The following is a 19709-nucleotide window of genomic DNA, read 5'->3' on the forward strand; positions in this document are numbered from 1 at the left end:
GAAAATTTTCCATACATTGCTCTCGCAAGGATGAAAAGAATTCCACTACCCAGGCTTGGAATGCAAGTGCTGGTGTTCCAAACTTAAATGTCTTTTTCAGGAATACAACTTTTACCTTAAAACAGATTCTCCTTGGGATAACAAGTATTTTTTCTTGTATATCAAAACATCCTTATTATGAAGAAATAGGGTTTTTAATTAATTATTTTTTATCATGCTAGTAGAAAAGTTACACAGTACATTACAAATTGTCACCGTATCTATGTCGTACTTCCATTCATCACTAAATGTCATGGAACTACAGTCTCAACTTCATGTAACAGCCAACTAGCTAAACAACGACGACGAAGGACGACCAATACGGCTTTTATTTCCACTAGGTTAGTAATGACGGAGGCTTTAACTGGAAAACAGATGGCGATGACTTCAGTAACTTCGGCGACAGCGACAGTGGTAGAGTTCCTGGGACTGGGGTGTCAGCAGTGGGATTGAAGAGTGGGTAGAGAGACAGCAATGGGCTTGGTTGCTGCAAGAATGAAATACATCTGTGTCCACGTGCGTGAATGATTCCGAGATATGTGCATCAGATGGACTGTGGTGATTGAAGATTCTCAGCATTCTTTTAGTGACTACTTAGAGAACTTCATTTTTGGAAGATTGTTCAGCTTGAAGATAGCGTTAGCGACTCTGTTGAAAGTTTCTCGGTTGGAGGCGTTTTGTGGATGGGAAAATTCGGAACATGTGAGGATTTTCTTGGTGATTCTTCCCTGAAGGACGGATGATGGGTCCATAGTATTAGGGTCATGGTGACATGTGACAGCGGCGTATTGTTTCATTGGAAGTCTGGGATTCGGAATTTCTTAATGACGATTTTCTTCCTCGTGGAGCATTTTTCAGCAAGGGTGAAGTGGTTGCTTCTGCAGTTTAGGCACTTTGGTTGGCCAGTCTTAGGATATTCAGGTATGTGACCATCAGTACTGCAGATGGAAGAGAGATTTTTTTATTCTTGAGAGGACAATCTTTAATGATGTAGGTACAGAAGCGTGTCCATTATGGAGTGATCAGACAGCAGTGTTGAGGCTTGATGTTGCGTGGTTTAATATGGTAATGTCAGATGCGTGTCCATTACTTATAATATTATTGGCCAACAGCTGCTTGAATGCATGTACAACTCTCTCACTGGTTGAATAAACCATAGTCAAGCAGTCAGTCAACACCCTGGACTCAAACCGAATTCTAATAGACAAATAAAGAGTGGCCAAGCAGTTAATCATCCTCGTGCTTGTGAACACAATAATAATAATAATAATAATAATAATAATAATAATAATAATAATAATAATAATAATAATAATAATAATAATTATTATTATTATTATTATTATTATTATTATTATTATTATTATTATTATTAACAATAAAAATAATAATAATAATAATTATTATTATTATTATTATTATTATTAAGAATGATAATAATTATTATAATAAAGTTTTAAACACTATTATGAAAACTTAATTCACGTTGACCTTTATGAGGGGCGATGCTTACCATGGTTGGGTAAGAAAAGGGAGACAGGCAGGCATTGGTCACCATGGCCTTGCGACCCTTTCTGAGCAGCATCTTGTAGAGTCGAGGATTAGGCTCCACCAGCAGCCCCGTCCACCCCAGGTTCTTCTCCAGCTGTAACGTCAGTGAGTGGTACTCCCCATCACCGGCGCCCAGGTCCACGAAGACACCGCCTTGCTGCCAACCCAAGAACCAAGTGATCATCGAAGTGTAATAAAAAAAATGCAAATAAAAAATATGAAAACCGTTATCAACCAACATACGGTAACATTTATGTGAATTATTATTATTGTTATGTAAGCAAATCACCTGCTGGAGGCTTACTTGAATTATTACCTGGAAGTAATTTGGGTGAGGTAAGTGGGACTTAAGTTACAGCAGGTCGCCTAACTGTAATTCCCTCTATCCCCACTCCCTACCACTCTCACAAAAAGCTATATGTCTAAGCATTTTATCCACAATGGTATATTATAGACTATTCTGGAAAAATACCCTGACTTTACTCCATGTAAATAAAGCATTACCACATGTGTGTGTGTACTCACCTAGTTGAGGTTGCAGGGGTCGAGTCCTAGCTCCTGGCCCCGGTGTGTGTGTGTGTGTGTGTGTGTGTGTGTGTGTGTGTGTGTGTGTGTGTGTGTGTGTGTGTGTGTGTGTGTGTGTGTGTGTGTGTGTGTGTGTGTGTGTGTCTGTCTGTCTGTGTCTGTGTATGTGTGCTTGTGTGTGTGTTTGCATGTGTATTTGTGTACTCATATGTGTGAGTGCTTGTACTCGTGTGTGTACATATACTCGTGTGTGTGTGTGTGTGTGTGTACTCACCTAGTTGTACTCACCTAGTTGAGGTTGCGGGGGTCGAGTCCGAGCTCCTGGCCCCGCCTCTTCACTGATCGCTACTAGGTCACTCTCCCTGAGCCATGAGCTTTATCATACCTCTGCTTAAAGCTATGTATGGATCCTGCCTCCACTACATCGCTTCCCAAACTATTCCACTTACTGACTACTCTGTGGCTGAAGAAATACTTCCTAACATCCCTGTGATTCATCTGTGTCTTCAGCTTCCAACTGTGTCCCCTTGTTGCTGTGTCCAATCTCTGGAACATCCTGTCTTTGTCCACCTTGTCAATTCCTCTCAGTATTTTGTATGTCGTTATCATGTCCCCCCTATCTCTCCTGTCCTCCAGTGTCGTCAGGTTGATTTCCCTTAACCTCTCCTCGTAGGACATACCTCTTAGCTCTGGGACTAGTCTTGTTGCAAACCTTTGCACTTTCTCTAGTTTCTTCACGTGCTTGGCTAGGTGTGGGTTCCAAACTGGTGCCGCATACTCCAATATGGGCCTAACGTACACGGTGTACAGGGTCCTGAATGATTCCTTATTAAGATGTCGGAATGCTGTTCTGAGGTTTGCTAGGCGCCCATATGCTGCAGCAGTTATTTGGTTGATGTGCGCTTCAGGAGATGTGCCTGGTGTTATACTCACCCCAAGATCTTTTTCCTTGAGTGAGGTTTGTAGTCTCTGACCCCCTAGACTGTACTCCGTCTGCGGCCTTCTTTGTCCTTCCCCAATCTTCATGACTTTGCACTTGGTGGGATTGAACTCCAGGAGCCAATTGCTGGACCAGGTCTGCAGCCTGTCCAGATCCCTTTGTAGTTCTGCCTGGTCTTCGATCGAGTGAATTCTTCTCATCAACTTCACGTCATCTGCAAACAGGGACACCTCAGAGTCTATTCCTTCCGTCATGTCGTTCACAAATACCAGAAACAGCACTGGTCCTAGGACTGACCCCTGCGGGACCCCGCTGGTCACAGGTGCCCACTCTGACACCTCGCCACGTACCATGACTCGCTGCTGTCTTCCTGACAAGTATTCCTTGATCCATTGTAGTGCCTTCCCTGTTATCCCTGCTTGGTCCTCCAGTTTTTGCACCAATCTCTTGTGTGGAACTGTGTCAAACGCCTTCTTGCAGTCCAAGAAAATGCAATCCACCCACCCCTCTCTCTCTTGTCTTACTGCTGTCACCATGTCATAGAACTCCAGTAGGTTTGTGACACAGGATTTCCCATCCCTGAAACCATGTTGGCTGCTGTTGATGAGATCATTCCTTTCTAGGTGTTCCACCACTCTTCTCCTGATAATCTTCTCCATGATTTTGCATACTATACATGTCAGTGACACTGGTCTGTAGTTTAATGCTTCATGTCTGTCTCCTTTTTTAAAGATTGGGACTACATTTGCTGTCTTCCATGCCTCAGGCAATCTCCCTGTTTCGATAGATGTATTGAATATTGTTGTTAGGGGTACACATAGCGCCTCTGCTCCCTCTCTCAATACCCATGGGGAGATGTTATCTGGCCCCATTGCCTTTGAGGTATCTAGCTCACTCAGAAGCCTCTTCACTTCTTCCTCGGTTGTGTGCACTGTGTCCAGCACTTGGTGGTGTGCCCCACCTGTGTGTGTGTGTGTGTGTGTGTGTGTGTGCGTGTGTGTGTGTGTGTTTGCTTGTGTGTGTGTGTGTGTGTGTGTGTGTGTGTGTGTGTGTGTGTGTGTGTGTGTGTGTGTGTGTGTGTGTGTGTGTGTGTGTGTGTTTGTGTGTGTGTGTGTGTGTGTGTGTGTGTGTGTGTGTGTGTGTGTGTGTGTGTGTGTGTGTACTCACCTAATTGTGGTTGCAGGGTCGAGACTCAGCTCCTGCGCCCTCCTCTTCACCGACCGCTACTAGGTCCTCTCTCCCCCTGCTCCATGAGCTTTATCATACCTCGTCTTAAAACTATGTATAGTTCCTGCCTCCACTACATCGCTTGCCAGACTATTCCACTTCCTAACTTCTCTATGACTGAAGAAATACTTCCTAACATCCCTTTGACTCATCTAAGTCTTCAGCTTCCAATTGTGACCCCTTGTTTCTGTGTCCCATCTCTGGAACATCCTGTCTCTGTCCACCTTGTCTATTCCATGCAGTATTTTGTATGTCGTTATCATGTCTCCCCTGACCCTCCTGTCCTCCAGTGTTGTCAGAACGATTTCCCTTAACCTTTCTTCACAGGACATTCCCCTTAGCTCTGAAACTAGCCTTGTTGCAAACCTTTGGAGTCTGTGGTGTGGGGTGTGGGGGCAGAGGGCCTATGGGGGGTTTCAGTGGGGGTGGGGGTAGTGGTGAGGGGGATGGGGGAAGAGGGGCCTATGGGGGGTTACAATGGGGGAGGGGGTTGTGGTGAGGGGGATGGGGATAGAGAGTAAGGTGTGTGAGTTGCTGTGGGTTACTGTGAGGGTGGGGTTTGTGGTGAGGGGGATGGGGGGAGAGGGTACATTGTGTGGGTTACTGTGGGTTTCTGTGGGGGTGGGATTTGAGCTGAGGGGGATGTACGGGTTACTGAGGGTTACTGTGGGGGTGGGGTTTATGCAGAGAGGGATGTGTGGGTTACTGTGGGTTTCTGTGGGGGTGGGGTTTGTGCTGAGGGGGATGGGGGCAGAGGGTGCAGTGAGTGGGTTTTGGGTTAGGTCATTTGGTTGCTTTGGGACTGCCATGGTTGTGTTCTTTCTGTGGATGGTACTGGAGGGGGTTGTGTTTGTTCTTCCACGTGGGCCTGATTTCTCCTGCTCTCCACCTTCCTTGCCACCCATTCCTCCTTGCGACGTTGCACCCTCTCTTTCAGTGTCATCCTTTCTTCTTGTGTTCTGTCTCGGTCGAGGTACACACTCTGGAATACCTGATTGTCCCTTAGGCATGCTTTCTCCTGCAGGATCCGGTTTCGAGCTGATTCTGCCTTGAAAATCATTTTGACTGTGTGTGTGTGTGTGTGTGTGTGTGTGTGTGTGTGTGTGTGTGTGTGTGTGTGTGTGTGTGTGTGTGTGTGTCTGTCTGTCTGTCTGTCTGTCTGTCTGTGTCTGTGTATGTGGGCTTGTGTGTGTTTGCATGTGTATTTGTGTACTCATATATGTGTGAGTGCTTGTACTCGTGTGTGCATGTATACTCATGTACTCACCTATTTGTACTCACCTATTTGTGGTTGCAGGGGTCGAGTCCTAGCTCCTGGCCCCGCCTCTTCACCGGTTGCTACTGGGCCCTCTCTCTCCCCGCTCCATGAGCTTTATCAAACCTCGTCTTAAAACTGTGTATGGTTCCTGCCTCCACTACGTCATTTTCTAGGCTATTCCACTGCCTTACAACTCTATGACTGAAGAAATACTTCCTACTATCTCTCTGACTCATTTGTGTCTTCAACTTCCAATTGTGGCCTCTTGTTTCTGTGTCCCCTCCCTGGAACATCCTGTCTTTGTCCACCTTGTCTATTCCACGCAGTATTTTATATGTCGTTATCATGTCTCCCCTGACCCTCCTGTCCTCCAGTGTCGTCAGGCCGATTTCCCTTAATCTTTCTTCATAGGACATTCCCCTTAGCTCTGGAACTAACCTTGTCGCAAACCTTTGTACTTTCTCTAGTTTCTTGACGTGCTGCATACTCCAGTATGGGCCTGACATACACGGTGTACAGTGTCTTGAATGATTCCTTACTAAGGTATCGGAAAGCTGTTCTCAGGTTTGCCAGGCGCCCATATGCTGCAGCAGTTATCTGATTGATGTGTGCTTCCGGAGACATGCTCGGTGTTATACTCACCCCAAGATCTTTCTCCTTGAGTGAGGTTTGCAGTCTTTGGCCACCTAGCCTATACTCTGTCTGGGGTCTTCTGTGCCCTTCCCCTATCTTCATGACTTTGCATTTGGCAGGATTAAATTCGAGAAGCCATTTGCTGGACCAGGTGTCCAGTCTGTCCAGGTCTCTTTGAAGTCCTGCCTGGTCTTCATCAGATTTAATTCTCCTCATTAACTTCACATCATCTGCAAACAGGGACACTTCTGAATCCAACCCTTCCGTCATGTCGTTCACATATACCAAAAATAGCACTGGTCCTAGGACTGACCCCTGTGGGACCCCGCTCGTCACAGGTGCCCACTGTGATACATCATTACGTACCATGACTCGTTGTTGCCTCCCTGTCAGGTATTCCCTGATCCATTGCAGTGCCCTTCCTGTTATATGCGCCTGATGCTCTAGCTTCTGCACTAATCTCTTGTGAGGAACTGTGTCAAAGGCCTTCTTGCAGTCCAAGAAGATGCAATCAACCCACCCCTCTCTCTCTTGTCTTACTTCTGTTATTTTATCGTAGAACTCCAGAAGGTTTGTGACACAGGATTTGCCTTCCGTGAATCCGTGCTGGTTGGCATTTATACTCCTGTTCCGTTCCAGGTGCTCCACCACTCTCCTCCTGACAATCTTCTCCATAATTTTGCATACTATACACGTCAATGACACAGGTCTATAGTTTAGTGCCTCTTTTCTGTCTCCTTTTTTAAAAATGGGAACTACATTTGCCGTCTTCCATACCTCAGGTAGTTGCCCAGTTTCCAGGGATGTGTTGAAGATTGTGGCAAGTGGCACGCACAACATATCTGCTCCCTCTCTAAGGACCCACGGGGAGATGTTGTCCGGTCCCATTGCCTTTGAGGTATCGATGTCCCTTAGCAGTTTCTTCACCTCCTCCTCATCTGTATGTATGTCGTCCAACACTTGTTGGTGTATTCCTTGCTGGTGTCCCCATCTGGTCTGTCCCCCCAGAGTCCTTCCTGTCTCTACTGTAAATACTTCCTTAAATCTCGTGTTGAGCTCCTCACATACCTCTTGATCGTTTCTTGTGAGTTCTCCACCTTCTTTCCTCAGCCTTATCACCTGGTTCTTGACTGTTGTCTTCCTCCTAATGTGGCTATACAACAGTTTCGGGTCAGATTTGACTTTCGATGCTATGTCGTTTTCATACTGTCGCTGGGCCTCCCTCCTTATCTGTGCATACTCGTTTCTGTGTGTGTATGTGTGTGTACTCACCTATTTGTGTGTGTGTGTGTGCGTGTGTGTGTGACTCAACAATCAATATTTGCACTAATAACTCGTTACAGTTGTGACCGGGTGTGAAGAACGTGTGAATTGTTCATTACTCTATAATTTGTTCATGATTGTAGCCATGTATAAACGTAAGTAACTTTACTTACAGGATTCTTTACCTTTGTAACTTGTGAATTCATTACCTTTTACCTAGTTTAGCTATCAAAACTTTGGGGGCCCAGTCCCTGGACCCATTATGTACCTCTGTAATCTTTTGACTACCACCAACAGGATGGGTATGGGGTGCATAATAAACATATTAAACAAACAACATTAAATTAATAATTGCAATATTAAACATTATTACCAATAAGGGAAGTACAGTGTCTGCACCCTGAAGGAGGGGTGTTAATGTTGCAGTTTTATAAACTGTAGTGTAAAGCATCCCTCTGGCAAGACAGTGATGGAGTGAATGACGAAGTTTTTCTTTTTTGGGCCACCCTGCCTTGGTGGGAATCGGCCGATGTGTTAATAAAAAATAAAAGGGTAAATTATAAAATAATGTGGACTGTATATGATTAGGCTTGCTGGGTACACACAAAAAAATTGGTATTAACACTTACCATTTAATTACTGGAAGACAATGCTGATGGAACATGCCCTAACATTACCCTACCAGCTAGGATTTACAACGGCCAATGCAAAAACTACTGTACCTTATGGGTAATTGTCACTTAGCTAAGGTATGTTTTGGGGAAGGATTCATTGAAGTCCTCTATTTTTCCATCCTGGTTGCCAAATTGTAAGGGCTTTCCACACTTTATCCCAGTTCTTCATCAGGAACATGTCAGTAATTTCTAAATTATCGATTGAGGCCGATATACACCAACTGACCTTCAAGAATGCCTGATCACATTACACAATTCAATACAGCATTCACACATTAAATTCAATGTGGCATCTCGGCATCACCCATCCGCAGCTGTTCTACACCCCCCTCACTCGAAATTTTTCGAAAGGGTCAAATCAGCATCATATTTTATTACATAATTATTATATTATTAATTTATATGTTCTACATTTAGGAAATTATGTAAAAAAAAATTCCACAATTTAAATGAAATGACAACGATTCGAACTGCCTGCCTGAAATTACTAGCCAGTTGCATGATTCACTGCACTACAGAAGGTTCATCAGTGCACAATCCAACAGGAGTAGAACAATGAGGTGAGCATTGCTGGTAAGGCACAGTGTCTCTCACACTTATCGGGTAGACAATTGAGCCTCCATCACTCCTTCAGTGACCCACACGGATTTAGCATGACATAAATATAATATTATTTAAGCAAGAATAAGAAATTCATTGCAGTTTCACTGTAAATATTGCACAAATGATAAAAAAGCATAAAAACTGGGATTTTCGAAATTACGAAACCAAGCCATGTTATGACTCACTGCAAGGTGACATGTCCAGACATGTTGTAATGGTTAGACTCAACCAGTGGCATGTATTCATAAGAAACATGGTAAATATTTCTCACCCTATAAAAATTCTTCCCTTAAGATAAGATAAGATAAGATTTCGTTCGGATTTTTAACCCCGGAGGGTTAGCCACCAAGGATAACCCAAGAAAGTCAGTGCGTCATCGAGGACTGTCTAACTTATTTCCATTGGGGTCCTTAATCTTGTCCCCCAGGATGCGACCCACACCAGTCGACTAACACCCAGGTACCTATTTGCTGCTAGGTGAACAGGACAACAGGTGTAAGGAAACATGTCGAAATGTTTCCACCCGCCGGGAATCGAACCCGGGCCCTCCGTGTGTGAAGCGGGAGCTTTAGCCACCAGGCATTCTGCATTTTTAATACAGTGGAACCTCAGTTTTTGTTTGCCCTGGTTTTTGTCAAATTCGGTTTTCGATGACTTTTTTTCATCAAAATTTTGTCCCAGTTTTCATTCAGCCGCTCGATTTTCATTGAGTTGACAGTGGTCTGCAGTACCAAACGCATCTGCCTGTCCACACCCACACAAAGCATCCCACGCATTCTGACTCAGTCTGGCTTTGTTTCTCATCGAATGAGCATTAACCTACGTATTCATCCGAAACATTTCATAATAATCTATTATTTTTTGTGCTTGTTTATTGAGTGTGACTGCCAAATAAGCCACCATGGGGCCAAAGAAACTTCCGAGTGCCAGCCCTTTGATAAAGAAGGCAAGAAAAATTAAAGAATTAAAAAAAGAAGTCGCAGCTAATTGCTTCAAAGGAGGAGGAGGAAGAGAGAGGGGAGAGTGTACCTTCTTCAGTGATTAAGAACATGTGTGCAAAGTGGAGTGAGCTGCAAAGTTTTGTGGAGAAATATTACCCTAACAAAGCTGTTGCAAGCTGTGTCTGCAGTATGTTCAATGACAATGCCTTGTCCCATTTTAAGCAAATCTTAAAGAGATGCCAGAAACAGACCTCTTTGGGCAGATCTTTTTGTGCAACAGGGGTACAGTGACTCTCAAGCTCTTGTTAGTGCCAGTAAAAGACAAAGAAGGGAAATAACCCCAGATAGGGCCCCTGATACCTGAAGTCCTTATGGAAGGGATTCCCCTTCCAAACAATAACCTCTCCTCCTCTCTCCCCTCCTCGCTGTCTTCCATATCCAAACAGAGTCTTCAATAAAGGTAAAAGTGATGTTAAATGTTCCTTTATCCATTTCATTAGTCATTTATATTTATTTCTCATTGTTTTCTATATGTAAAACTATAGTTATTCTCATTAATTTTTTTTTTTTTAATATTTTTGGGTGTCTGGAACGGATTAATTGGATTTACATTATTTCGTATGGGAAATGTTGCTTCAGTTTTCGTACAGTTCGGTTTTCGTCAGACTTTCTGGAACAAATTAATCACAAAACCCGAGGTTCCACTGTATATACGTCTGAGTAATTTAAACTTGAAGCTTGCTACACAGGAGTGTTTCCCACTTGAAAATCTTCTGCCCTCTTCCTGCGTGCCCCGTGGCCTGGTGGCTAATGCTCGTTTCACATGGCGAGGGTCTGCGTTCGATTCTCAGCACCGGTAGAAACATTTGGAGTGTTTTTTTACACCAGATGTCTATGTTCACCCATCAGTAAAATGGATACCTAGGAGTTAGTCGACTGGTGAGGGTCGCATCTTGGGGCACTGACCTAATTTGCTTGAAATACTGAGCATAACAAGGGGCTTTCTATATAGTAGTATGTCATTGATGTCAGCTAGGCCTGTATACCTTGTGCATGTACTTGTAAAAATAAAGATATTATTATTATTATCTTATACATCTTATACCTCCCTAATTAATCAGGTGGATTACCTGCGAACCAATGTGTCAATAGGAAATCTCACAGGTATTCTTCTTCTTCTTCGAGGACAAGAGCTGTCGTAAGATGGGAAGGAAGAAGGATAAGGAAGGATGGAAATAACTGGAAAAGGATGGGAAAGAGGGGAAGAGGAGGAATCAAGGCAAGTGGCCCAACCACTTTGGGACATGTGGTACCGAAGTACTGGAGGCGTAGATGGAGATGTATTTCAGAAATACTGACGAAGATGATGTAGAAGGCAACAGGAACTCAGCAGGTGCTGGCTGCATCTTGCTGGGCGGCTGCAGGCGACATGGAAGGAGCTCATCGCTGATTGGTCAGTTCATAGAGGTTTGGTGTTTACCTGGAGTCATGGCGTTGTTTTACGATTCAGCTCCGTTTTCAAGACGTTTAAAACGTTGTAGAGGGAGCAAATTTATACGTGTCAGCAAGTGTTTTTGGCTGGAATCTTCTAGTTGGTCTACAATGGCCTTTAGAATAGTAGAAAGTTCAATTGTACGAAGAGTTCCAGCTGAGCAGGAAGAATCGATGGTAAACTTGACTGTCTTTTCGATGAGGTGAGAATAAAGCTCATAAAGCGGCATGTCTTGATGATATTTTTCTGTAGTGTAGAAGTTGATTCCAGTCCATGAAGTATATTTTTTAATATCTTCGTCTTTATCATGTCAGGAGTTGTGAGATGATGATTTTTTTGCTGTTTTTCCTTTCTTGTTAGGTATTGTTGAAGGAGGAAGTAAATATTCGTTGTCATCTTCAGTAGACGAATAGGAAGATGTTTCTGGTGATAAGGCTTCTGATTGGTCGGTTTCAATGAGGAGTGGTGGCGGCGAAGGCTTCTCATTGGACGTTGTTGGAGTGACGTCACTAGTTGTTGGTGGTGTTGGAGCTACTGTAGCTGAGGTGTTGATTAAGTCCTTGGTGAATTTTAGAATTTCTTCAGAAGGTGGAGATGCTGGAAATATGAATGATGGCATGTTAGTTAATGCAAATAACTCGTTGATGGTAGAATTAAAGGTTCCAGGTACAGCCATGTTCTGCATGTGAGCATATAGTAAACAATAGTGGATCTTCGTTACGTCACATGTTGTAGGAGTGATGGTGGTGGAGGCGGGCTGAGTAGATGCTTGAAGTAATGTTGTAGTGTCTGCTTGTAACTTTGCAATTGCTGCATACGTTGGTGTGTTGTTAGTAGGTTTTTTCTTTGCTGCATCTTGTGTTTTCTTCATAATATCATTTCTTGTAGGACATTTTGCTGCCAGTGTATGGTGATCATTACTTTTGCAGTTTAAACACGCTGGTTGTGTTGGAGCAGCAGCGGTGCAGGAACTGAAGGTGTCCCTCACTACCACATGTAGTGCAGAACTTCTTGTCTTTTGCTGGACATGCTTTGGTGGTGTGATGGTATGAATAACAGTTCCAGCAATGTTGAATGTAGTGGTATCTCTCTGCTTCAATGTAGGTGGGACTGATGTAGTAGTAGTAAACAGCAAGACCTTCGTTCAGTGCAGTGGCAGCCATGTTCACGTCGGTGAAGGTGACCTTGAGCATAGACGATGCATTCGGGATTTTGGTAATGCTATCAACAGTAGCCCAAGTATTTTGCGTTTCAGTGGATGACTTGAGTTCAGCAATTGATTGAGAAGTCAGAATCTTGTCCAGTTTTTTAGGAATACTGATTTTCTTACCCTTAGGGCAGGAGAGGATGTAACAGTAAATCCTTGAGCAGTAAGAGTAGTGGTGGCTTCTGTGGTGAGTAACTTCTCTGCTTCAGCATCATCGTGACATACAACAATGAATGCTTCTTTCAGTGACAAAATAGCATTGAATTTCACTTGCAATGCTTTCTGCACAACAGTGGCAAGAGCAAGCTTCGTTGAATCATCAACGGTACTACTTTTTGGCTTGATCTTTACACGATTTGCGTAGCTCATCATGCAAGTCAAGGCGAAGACGACGCTGGTAAAGGTTCCCCTCCCCAACGGGGATCGTAGGGAGACAGAGTAAGTAGAGCTGCTATGACCTGCCAGGGCGAGAGTCAAAAGCAGAATCTCTGTATAGTGACTTTAAACTTACAAGAGACCTCTTTGATAGCAAACCATAGCATATAGATATATATACACTGGTTTTTGTAAAATACAGTCTAATCCTGGACGAAACATCGCTATGACGTTTTCCTGCAAATATAATCTCTTTTCACTTGGTTTTCCGTAGCCGAAGTGTAACTATAACAGTTTATTAGACTTTTTCATTGAAATCGCATTTTAGAGTTGTTTACTTACCAGGAGTATACCTAGAGAGGATTTTGGGGGTCAACGCCCCGGCGGTCCGGTCTTAGATCAGGCCTCGTATTTGACAAAAGTCAAACGAAACTAATATTAATTAAGATTTATACTAAAAATTATCAAAAAGCTTGCGCAGCTGGACTCAACACCTCTCCTACCTCATATGTATGTATAACATTCGCCAGGACAGGCGTCCTGTCACGGGTCTCAGTGTTACAATGACCCTTCTGAGTGACCTACCTTGTTTTTGAAGTATTCTTTAATGTATTGAAGGAGAGCGATAAAGGCATCGGTTTCGCCAACGTGGCCGGAGAGTTTGTACTCGGAGGCAGCGGGAGATAGGAAGTAGTTCATCTTCAGGTAAGTAGCCGTCGCTTCGTCGTTGAAGGCTGGCGGACCCTCCAAGAACTTGGACAGGCACACTGTAGGAAATACAATTTTGATGTGGGTGAGAAAAGGAAAAATGCTTGGTGGTTGGCAGTGGGTGTAAGATGGCAGTGCCGGTAATGGTGTTTTGTGTGGTGTATTGGTACTGGTTGTGGTGGTGAATGCCGAGGATAATTGTGTACAATAGGTGGTGAGTGTCGGTTGCTGGTGTAGATAATGATTTTTTGATAAATATCATTGATGAGTGCCATTGTTAATGAAGTTCAAGTAATTGGTAATCGACTAGGCCTTGTCATATCTTCATCAAAGACTAAGATATTGACAGGTAAAGGACATGTTCCACCAATCTGTTTGTATGGTAAAAACATCAGCTGCGTTAAAATCTTACAATTAGCTTGGTATAGACGTATCTTTCAATAAATCCATCATACGACGACTAAATAGAAAATGCAAATAGGAAATGCTCTCAGAGTTGTTGTTAGCTACAACCCCAACTGTGGTGCTAATGTATGAATGTTAAGAATGATATACATAATTGTGTTGGAGTCTTAATTGATTATGCTGCGCCTATGTTAATGTTAATTAAAGAAAATTCCTTCCAGCCCTTGCAGCTGTAAAACGAAGTCCACAGAATTATTTTTGGCTGTTCTAAAACTATCAAGGTCCTATTAATATGAGGAAGGAGCTTTGTGTTCCTAGTATCGGTCATAGGATTATCGATATTAATACTGTACTTGATATTTGAATTTAAAATCAATGAACCAGACACTCACTTCAGATCTTACCAAATATCTATAAGTAAATTAGCACACATCTACATAGGTTGTGAAAACATGCATGTATATTATTTTTTTTTAACCTACACCTGTCTTTAGACAGCAAGAGCATTTCACCCCTCCATGGAAAAATGTATTCTTTTAATATGACTTATCTGCAAGCCCCTCCAAGAAGCTCATCAATACAAATCTCTTCCTTAATTGACTTGCAGAGACAATTACTCTAGAAGAAATTTCTCGCTTAACTGTTTGCAATAATATTTCATAAATTTTTACACTGATGGATCTAAGCAGGAATGTATTGGCAGGGCTGCAGATTCTCTTGTTCCCACTTCCTAGTTAAGAACTCTAGAAACTAAGTTGTTAGGCATAAGAATTAACAACTGCGAGTCTACACTGCAAAATTAATTGCTTGCTATCCTAAAGGCAATAAAGGTAATTTATGACACTAAGCTTGACACTATAATTATTACTGATTCTGTGAGTTTCTGTCATCATTGGTGGCGCTTGACTACATGATGGTTAACAATATGCTCACTCCGGAAGCCGGGTATAGATACTCCAAAATAAGAGGAAAAGGAATTAATGTACATTTTTTTTTATGGATTCCATCACACGTTGAGTTATTCCTTCATGATAAAGTTGATAAGTTAGTAGAAGAAAGCAACCTGAAGGAAATTTTGTAATATAACATTGGTATCTGTATCTAGCATTAGAAATAATGTTATTAGAAAAGTAGATAATGATAGTGAATGTTATAGAAAAGGAGAAAGAAGCCTAGGTAGATTTGTCACTCACAATGATAACATATTTACTTTGCAACTTGTGATGTGAACAGATTGTTGTTGTAGTAGATAGACTTAGGACTTAGTTACAAGTACTTCTGACAGTTTGGAAGACGCACAGATGATGGTTAAACTAAATATAAAGTAAATGGTCAGCCTTAAGGTCACTATCTGTAACACTATGTGGTTCATCGTCCTAAAACTTTGAGAAATACAGAGATATTGTAATCTGTGATATGTCAGAGCATTGTATTAATGAAAGTAAGATAGAAGATATACTATGCAAATATCTTAAATTTTCTCTCATCCGATAAGACAATTATAGATATAAGTCTAGAATCTAGGCATTTCGTGTATCCACATGCTCCTGGGTTATCGTTCACAAGATGGATATTGGGTGCACAAACTAGCCGCTTCGACGGCAGAATCTGGAAAAATCCTTTCGTCATACATACCTATCTCTCGTTTTGTGTGTAAAAGTTTCCAGCACCCGTGCTTTGTGTGAAAGTTCCTAGCACTTATCAAATCCGTAAATGTTCCCAGCGCCCGTTCTTTGTGTGAATATTCCCAGCACCCGTCCACTGTTAGATTAAAAAAATCGATTTCATTTCTCTTACCTTGTTTTGTGCAGGCAGATTTAGAGGGCCCAAAGAGCATTGCAGCCAGTTGGAGGAGCAAGACCAAGCAGAAGACGCCCAGCACCGTCAGGAGAGCCACACTCACCCACCTGCGTATATAGGGTACTCAGGATGAGCGTGGCATTCAGAGCCAGTGTTTGAAATGACACATAATGGTCATAATGATAACTACCTTACGTAATGTTTGGTACCTGGGATAATGCTAGATGCATGTTAGGTGTCTGGGATAAAGTTAGGTGTTTGAGACAATTTAAGGTGAGGTATCTTGGCTATTGTTAAAGGCATATGATAAGGTGCGATGCACATGGTAATCCTAGGTACATGGGACATTATTAGCTCCTAGCACTGAAAATGCTAGGAGCCTGCAATAATGCTAGGTGTCTGGGCTTCTGCTGGGTACCATTGATAATGCTAGGTTTCAATGAAAATACTTAGTGCCAGTGATAATGGTAGATATCAGTGATAATGCTAGGTGCCAGTAATAGTGCTAGGTGCCTGATAATTCTAGATATTGGTGAAAAAGCTAGGTGCCAGTGGTAATGCAAGGTGTCCGTGATAATGCTGGGTGCCTGTGATAAAGAAAAATGCCTGGAGTCATTCTAGGTGCAAAATATTTTTTACATCAAGTAATAATTTGTAGGCCTATATGAGATAACACCAGGTGCTTTATGCAGTGCTTGATGCGTGGGATAATGCTAATTAGCTAGGCTAATGTCACGGAACTGGGATAATAAGAGGTGACTGGGACAGTGCTAAGTAACTGGGATAAGCAACACTACAGGAATCTATTATAATATTCAGTTTCTAGAACAGTGTTGCTAGTAACCCGCGGTAATTTCAGATATGTAGAACGACGATCTGTTAAGAACTAGGCATAATACTAGATATTTAGAACAATGAAACGTAATGTATAAAATAAAATATTCATATGTTCTTTATATAGGAAATCTAAATAATCTACAAATAGTTTCACAGACAGTATTAAGTGGCTGGATTTATTATTGTTAAGGATTGTGTGGTCTAGTGGTCTAAAACGTCATGCGTTTTCTCTTACTATGAGGCGGGCCAAAACAGCATGGGTTCGACTCCTTGGCTAGTGCATTGTTGTTATTGATCAATATGAATAACTTATTTAATTTTCTTCATATCAGAAAGATTTATCTTTTTCTATGATTTCGCATTTTTTTTATCATGCACATACATATACAAAACTAGAAGCACTTAATTTTCCGATATACTAGAAAAAGTGTTTCTTTTAGTCAATTTTCACGAAACTTATACAATAGCGTACTAGAGTTATACTTAGTTATTTTTTTTATTATCACACTGGCCGATTCCCACGAAGGCAGGGTGGCCCGAAAAAGAAAAACTTTCACCATCATTCACTCCATCACTGTCTTGCCAGAAGGGTGCTTTACACTGCAGTTTTTAAACTGCAACATTAACACCCCTCCTTCAGAGTGCAGGCACTGTACTTCCCATCTCCAGGACTCAAGTCCGGCCTGCTGGTTTCCCTGAATCCCTTCATAAATGTTACTTTGCTCACACTCCAACAGCACGTCAAGTATTAAAAACCATTTGTCTCCATTCACTCCTATCAAACACGCTCACGCATGCCTGCTGGAAGTCCAAGCCCCTCGCACACAAAACCTCCTTTACCCCCTCCCTCCAACCTTTCCTAGGCCGACCCCTACCCCGCCTTCCTTCCGCTACAGACTGATACACTCTTGAAGTCATTCTGTTTCGCTCCATTCTCTCCACATGTCTGAACCACCTCAACAACTTAGTATTCAGTAAAAATAATCAATTTAGTTAATTGTTAACGAACATGATATACCAGACTATTTAGCACCCTCCTTGATGCTGGTGTGGGGATCTTGATCTAAGGAGCTGGATTTGTCCTCCATTTCCTTGAATAGAGCCTGATTGTCTACGATTTTCCCACTATGGAACTATATAACCCCTACGGGTTCAGCGATCCCCATGAATATAATAAGTTCTCCCCTAGAAAAAACGCGAGCTACAACACTTGACAAACTCCGAGGTATGTGTTATGGCTGCAAGTTGAACAGTGATAACGGTATAAAATGTGCACTAGTATTCGTCACTTACCGATTTACACGGGTTTTATCAACATGCATATTGTTCTTTAGTGAGAGTCAGTATACACACACACAGTCGACTGTGAGTAGCACAAGAGCCAACTCATAATAATAAGATTTTTCCTGTTCGCTATGATGTGTGCGTGGCTTGCTTCCTCCGGCGTCCACATACAGGAAATCACATATTTATAGAGATCGTCTTAACTCTCTGCCTAGTTATATAAATAGTTTTTTATTTTCTTTCCTCGTTATTTCATTTACTTTTTTTTCGTGCCGTTTCAAACATTTATTTTATTATATATGAAATGAGGAAAGTTGTTATATAAGTTTTAATTTGAGTGAGTTAAATATAATATTGATATAATAAGAGATGTTATCCAAAAGTTCCTGGGCTGCCACGAGAAAAGATATATACGCTTACCTAATCACCTAGTTAAACATGTCTCCGTCGAGACATGTTTAACTAGGCGATTAGGTAGGCCTACACAGTCTATACAGTCTCCTTGGGAGGCTGTATAGACTGATCCCAGCGCCTCTGCAACTTCTCGAAACATTTCTGGAGCTCTTATTTCATAACGACGTAGATACAGGGCGGCCTGTGATTCTGCTTGAGTCTCCTCCACGTTGCTGAAACACCGCCCCTTGATTTCCATTTATATTTTTGGGAAGAGAAAGAAGTCACAGAGGACTATATCTGGGGAGGGAAATTATGTGGTCTGCCCGAAATGCCTAGGTATGCTAGTGGTTTTCTTTGTAATTAATATCTTATAATATGTAAACCACACATTGTAAGCTTTGCAAGGAAATATAAATTTTCAGTCAGAATGCTTTGATACGACCCAAAAGAAATTCCCACAGTACTTGCAGTTTCCTGGATACTCTGACGACGATCTTCGTGAATAGCCGTCCTCGCTTTTTCAGTGTTAGAGTCTGCAATCAGAGCATTTCTTATCCACCATATATATATATATATATATATATATATATATATATATATATATATATATATATATATATATATATATATATATATATATATATATATATATATATATATATACAAGGAATTCGCAAGAGCAGGCGAAATATACACAAACACTGATTTCTGGCCGAAGGAGACTCGAACCTACGAACCTTGGAACAGTGTTTGTGTATATTTCGCCTGCTCTTGCGAATTCATCGCATTGTTAAAATCTCTAGTTGGTCGATGCATGCAGGGGATGAGATGAAAAGCTGTAAGCTTCCTCCCTGAAAGCTGGCTGCCTTGGATCAATACGTCCGGTGTGAGCTGGATGTCAAGGTATTGGTCCAGTGTGGTGAGGATGGTAAAGCACTGCGTACCTTGTTCCAAGGTTCGTAGGTTCGAGTCTCCTTCGGCCAGAGATCAGTGTTTGTATATATTTCGCCTTCTCTTCCGAATTCCTTGCATTCTTAAAATCTCTAGTAAGGCTGATGCATGCAGGGGATGTAATGAAAAGCTGTAAGCCTTCTCCCTGAAAGCTGGGTGCCTTGGATCAACGTCTAACGCAAGCTGCACGCCAAAGTATTGGTCCAGTGTGGTGAGAATGGTATAGCACTGCATACAAGGTTCGTAGGTTCGAGTCTCCTTCAGCCAGAGATCAGTGTGTGTGTATATATATATATATATATATATATATATATATATATATATGGCTATGGGCATCCCTTTCTGTGGTTTTGGCATAATATCTTCTATTCAAGAACACCTACCAGGATACCAGGATTATCATTAACAGGTTGGTGTGTGAATACCTGCAGCTCGTTTTGGAGTGGCAAGAAGACCCTGCATTTCATTTCTTCCATTAGATCAGATTTTGCCAGCGAAGTGGCTAGTTCATTGTGCACCCCATATCCATCCTATGGACGGTAGCGCAAGAGCATATGGATACACAAAAGGCCTAGGAACTAGGCCCCAAAAGGGCTAACA

At 42.1% G+C, this 19709-nt stretch overlaps 1 protein-coding gene across 1 annotated transcript in view; it reads right to left on the reverse strand.

The window, feature by feature from the left end:
* The window catches only part of LOC128686587 (protein Star-like), a 29709-nt gene extending 11823 nt beyond the window's left edge, over positions 1-17886 (reverse strand). Inside the window, exons 1-4 of the mRNA XM_053773522.2 lie at positions 17772-17886; positions 15639-15748; positions 13314-13495; positions 1553-1747 (exon numbers count right to left, since the gene is read on the reverse strand). Of these exons, the coding sequence (XP_053629497.1) occupies positions 1553-1747; positions 13314-13495; positions 15639-15748; positions 17772-17800 (516 nt within the window). The 5' untranslated portion in view covers positions 17801-17886. The remainder of the gene's footprint in view (positions 1-1552; positions 1748-13313; positions 13496-15638; positions 15749-17771) is intronic.
* Positions 17887-19709: the final 1823 nt, after the last annotated feature.

The sequence above is a fragment of the Cherax quadricarinatus genome, chromosome 12 (assembly GCF_038502225.1).
Source record: "Cherax quadricarinatus isolate ZL_2023a chromosome 12, ASM3850222v1, whole genome shotgun sequence".
Taxonomy (NCBI): Eukaryota; Metazoa; Arthropoda; class Malacostraca; order Decapoda; family Parastacidae; genus Cherax; species Cherax quadricarinatus.